We start from the raw sequence: 5,278 nt of genomic DNA on the forward strand, positions 1-5,278 counted from the left end.
TTCAGATGATGAATCTGAGACTCCAGGGGCTCCGAAAGCTCCCCCAAGGTCACATAGCCACTAAGTAGTGGGAGGAGACTCTGAGTCCAGATTGTTCTTTTAACTGCACCAGTTGAGGATACGTAGAGGTTTGAGCTGCCGTGAAGATGCAGACAGTCAGGAAGCCACGGTGAGTGTGCTCCTGGTGCTCCTAGGCAGAACTGGCCTGCAGGTAAGGGGTCCAAGATGCAAGGACAGGAGATACTGGAGATTTCTGCAGGAACACTCCTAGTAAGAGAAGAGAACCCTGAGGAAGCTTCACGGAACATGAATCAACAATGGAGCCTGAGAAGGAGCATCCAGAGAGACGGGAGGAAAGTCAGGGAAGAACGGTGTGTTAAAAAACACAGGAGGAGAGGACTCCAGGAGAACGGTGTGTTAAAAAACAAAGGAGGAGAGGACTCCAAAAAGACCAGAGGGGCCAACCCTGTCAAATGTTACAAAGTCGTCAAGGATGACACTGAGAAGCATCCACGGCTTCGGCTATTACAGCCTTCATGCTGCCGACCTTCAGAATTCAGAATTGACTCCCGTCATCCCCTCCTCCTCCTCTCCCAGATGACTCTCCCTGAACCTGGACTTGATAGCACTCAGCATAGCAAGATCCTACGTGTGTCTGTGGGATTCTTCATTTAACATCTGTACACACACATACCACCCTGTAAGCTCCAGGAGGGCAGGGACGTTTTGTTCATTACTAGTTCCCTGGCACTTTGCACAACACCTGGCACAAAATGAGCACCCAATAAATATTTGGTGAATGACTGGCTGAAGCCAGCTCTCTACTCTCCCTCGATTGCCAGAAAGCACAGCAAAGTCAAGGGCCACAGGCGCTCTCTGCTCCCTGCAGCACCGGGTGCTGAGTGGGCAGAGCTGCGGCAGCTTCGCTCAAATGGTCAAAGGTCGGTCTCCGAGGCCGCGTCTGACCTTGAGCCAACACCGAGTCATTTGCTTGGTTTTGCTGTCTTTCAAGTCTGGAGCAGTGGGTTTAGCACAAAGGAAGACACGATGGTTATTTTGTTTGTGAGGAACCAACTTCCCTTGAATAAGAATTTAACTGGTAATCTGCACTGCATGGTGGGATGGGGACGGGGGCCTCCAGAGTCAATGCCCAGGTCTCTCTGAGACTTTGAAAAAATATTTTTCCTACAAGCACTGACTGCAGGAGAAAGAACATGGCCTGAAAGCCTGGAGACTGGGTGAGTCCCAACACAGCCACTATAGGGCTGTGTGGCTTTGGGAAAGTCACTCCTGTTTGTCACTTAACATGTACCCTTTCTGGGCATCTCTCCTCACTTGAAAAATGTGGGGATGGCCTCAGTTCCCATCCAGTGCCACTGTGAGTGGATCAGTACTGCTGCAGAGAGTAGGGTTAGGGAAAGTCACCTACATGCAGAGACTGCCTCCCAGATCATTTGTCCCTAGAGCATGTCCCAGAAAACCCTGCAGTGGCATCTCTCTCAGTCAGGATTCCTCTGGGACACTGGCTGGGAAGCTAAGACACAGGGGCACAGGCTTTGGGTTCTATAGACCAGGGTGCAGTACCCTCCATTCGGTGCCTGACCATGGGCAAGTCCCTGAATCGCTCTGAGCCTCAGTCTTCTCACCTATACCATGGAGTCTCCCTACTTAAGGGCATCTTGGGATGATTACGGGAGATAATGCAGGGAAGGTGCTCAGTGCAAGGCCTGGCACAGAATGAGAGCATGGTAAATCCCAGATATTATAATAAATATTATTTATGGCTTAGATCCATGCCTCATGACTTGCTCAAAAAAAAAAAAAAAGAAAAAGAAAAAAAAAAAAAAAGAAAAAGAAAAAAAAAAAAAAAGAAAAAGAAAAAAAAAAAAAAAGAAAAAGAAAAAAAAAAAAAAAGAAAAAGAAAAAAAAAAAAAAAGAAAAAGAAAAAAAAAAAAAAAGAAAAAGAAAAAAGAAAAACATTATACAGACCCTAGAGATCTTTTCTAAGTCTCTAGTTGTAGAGATTTGAAAACTGAGACTCGGTGGGAGAGGAGGGACTTGCCCTGAGATCCACAGGCAGAAATATGGCTATAAGCCAGGTGTCCCAACACCTACACAGATGGATCCTGATGCTCCATCGCTAACTCCTATGAGGATCCTGGCTGGGGCAGATTCCAACCTCCAATACCCTCAGCTGTGGGAACCCTGACGTCCGACTCACCAAAGCTCCTGCCCCCAAACACTGCCCCATCTGGAACATAAATGTTACCCAGAAGGCTTCCAGTAGAGGGTTCTGTCCATAGCAGGCATTTGGTAGAGCCCTGGGCACAACTTGTCCCAGGTCACTTCCCCAACCTAGGATTGTTTTGTTAAGTGGGACAAAATAGTCTTTAAGAGCCTTCCAGTTCTGACATTCCATGGTTTCAAGAACTGGGTTCCATTAACCACGAACAGTGGCTGGAAATCTCAGTTAACTGGAATCTTTCCCAGAAGTTCCTTTCTTGGGAGAAATAGGCAGATCCCATGAAAGTAATAACCACCCACTGTCCTTGTCCAGTCTTTCCCCAAGTGTTTGGGTCCACTTTATCTCAGTGGCAACTCCCCTACTTTGCAGAACCACAGACTGTGACTCAGAGCAGCCTGAGGTTTTCCCAGTTGGAACCAGAGCTCAGAACACAGGTGAAAGTCAGCATCTAGAATAGTGCTGTGCATGGAGGACAAGCTCCATAATGACCCACCAACATGAAACACAAGCCAAGACAAAGAGTTTTTAACCAATAAAGGAGCCCAGGGATAGGCAGCCTGGAGGCCCAGCCTGTGCCCTCTCCGTCTCTCAGTGGCTGGGCCTGTGGCTTTGCCTGTAAAATGAGGTGATCAGATGGAAGGCCCACGCCCTGCTGTACCCTCGCAGCTTCTAGTCCTCTTTCAGCACCTGGCACGTGGGACTGTGGTTTGTTTACAGTCTGCCCTCCACCCTGGAAGACAGAGAATGTCTTTCCTTATCACAATGTCTTCCCAAGCCCAACCACAAACCAAAGCTGAGTAGGCTTTCCAGAAATTTGGGAACTGGGAAAGGAAGGGAAGGGAAGTCAGGCGGGCAGGTGGACTAAAGTCCTCCCAGCACTAACATTCTATGACTCCACAAAGCTAAGTTCCAAGGCAACTCATCAACAGCATCCATTAGGCACAGTCACATTAATGATGGAAACACCACAGGGGAAAGCAAGGGAAATGAATTTCAGATGTGAAAGGTCACGTGAGCCCCTTTAAGTGTAGGCACTGCTAAGGTCGCCAAGCCCAGGCCCTGTGCGTCCATGTGTCTGGAGACCACCAGGCGTGCGCTGTGGGAAGTCCTGCCCTTCATAGCAGAAACCTTGGTGATGCTGGTGTCAGAGGCCATGGCTTGCTTCCACCGACTAAACTCACCACGTGACACATCAGCCCTTTCCAGCCTGGAATCTTACAGTCCCGATTCAGGAACACAAAATAGCAGGATTCTGCAGTATTCAAGAACATGAAGAGGAATACATCTTTATAAATAACTCCTGGTTTAAATGCAGCTGAAAATAGGGAGATAGAAGAGGAAGCAAATTGCTAAGCACTTACTGAGTCCATGACATTGACTTGGAAACCTTAGTGCAAATAGCTGATCTGGTTTATTTTCTTCTCATCAAAAAAGCAAATGCAGGATTGAACCTGGAGGCACCAAGACTGTGTGTGTGTCTGTGGATGTGGCTCTCCTCGGCTGATGGTGTCTTACATTGCTGTCACTTACTTGGTTGGTGTGATGCCGTTTGTAAGTCCCTGGACCTCTCTGAGCCACTCTTCCTTCACTGGAAGGTCTGGCCGCTGGGTTGGCCTCTAAGCTCTGAGATTCTAGATGGCAATTCATGGCTGAGTCCTTGGTATAAAACTCAGGAAAGCAAGAATCTTAATTAAATCTTGACTGTGCTCAAGTGTCCTGTCAAGTGTCCTGTCTCCTCTCTCTATTGCATTCTCTGTAGGGCCTTCCTTTAGCTGCACAACAAGGACACTAAAGTTTGTGCTCTCTTGGATGCTAAAATTGCGTGGAAATGTGCTGTATTCACTTGCAATCCCAGGGCCCCCTGATCTTGGGGTGCGGCCCAGCAGCATGCTACCTGTGGTGCTGGCTTAGCACGGAGCTGCCTCTACCCGGCCCCTATCCCTCCCTCCCAGCCCCAGGACCCATGCACAAAGCTGAACTACTGATGGAGTGACAGCCTTAATGCCAGGCCCCCACGTTGCCCTGCACGGGGCTCTCAGTTCCACCGAGGCGGAGAGGAAGAGAGGGGGTTCTGCCTGCTGGGCAGCCTGGCGCGGCCGCCATCAGCAGCTGCAGGTGCCCGTGTGCACGCGGAGGATGCCGCGGCTGTGCAGGTGCAGGAAATTGAAGATCTCGGAGGGCATGGCGTGGAAGCCGGGGCGGGGTTTGACGTTGTCGTAGTAGTGGTGGGTGATGTAGAGGCCTGAAGGGTTCATGGGGAAGGCCCAGAAGCCGAACAGGTGCACCTCCTCGCAGAGCTCGAGCGCCGCGGTGGCCAGGATGAGGCCGGTGCTGATGCGCTTGGCGCGCACCCCCAGGCTGAGCCAGTAGCGCGACACGTTGACCAGGTACTGCGGGTGGAAATAGTACACGGCTTGCGGCGACTCGAAGTCGTCCAGCACGTACTTGACGCGGATGGACACGTCGGTGTTGCGCGTGTTGTAGAAGGCGGGCAGCAGCACCGACGCGTTCTCGTACACCTGCAGCACGCGGTAGAAGGGCCGCCGCCACTTCTCCAGCTTGTGGAACCTGCGCGGGGGGCACAAGAGTGAGGGGCCAGCCGCCCGCTCCTCTGCACCCCACTGTCCCGCACTTCCTCACTCACGTCTGCACCCTGGGGGCGTTGCAGAGGACAGAGGGGACTCACAAGGCCACTCCTGCCTCCTCTGTCCTCATGCACCTGAGCAGTTGAAGACGTGGGCTTTCTCAGGAAGTTATATTTTTTCAGTGCGTGCAGGAGAAGACAATCTGGACCCAAAGGGGCAAGTATCTAGTGTGTGGCTGCAGGGGGAGGGCCGTGCTTATCCCAGAAGGGCAAGGGTAGCCCAGGTGGGTTCAGTGGGGAAGTGGTTGGCAAGCAGAGGCTTTCCCTAGAGGCTCACACATCATTCACCTGTGCGGTCTTCCCCAAGGTCCCCAGTGATGGAACCCAAACGCAGCTACCTGTCCTGTCTCAGCCCCTTCCTCCTCCCCACCTCACCCCCCCCCCCCCCC

General features: G+C 51.3%; 1 protein-coding gene across 1 annotated transcript in view; it reads right to left on the minus strand.

Annotated features, from left to right (window-relative positions):
* Positions 1-4,347: 4,347 nt before the first annotated feature.
* LOC103607038 (alpha-2,8-sialyltransferase 8E-like) overlaps positions 4,348-5,278 on the minus strand; it is a 2,547-nt gene continuing 1,616 nt past the window's right edge. Inside the window, exon 3 of the mRNA XM_008591586.1 lies at positions 4,348-4,813. Within this exon, the coding sequence (XP_008589808.1) occupies positions 4,348-4,813 (466 nt within the window). The remainder of the gene's footprint in view (positions 4,814-5,278) is intronic.

This window comes from Galeopterus variegatus, unplaced genomic scaffold, assembly GCF_000696425.1.
Source record: "Galeopterus variegatus unplaced genomic scaffold, G_variegatus-3.0.2 Scaffold7060, whole genome shotgun sequence".
NCBI classification, from domain to species: Eukaryota; Metazoa; Chordata; class Mammalia; order Dermoptera; family Cynocephalidae; genus Galeopterus; species Galeopterus variegatus.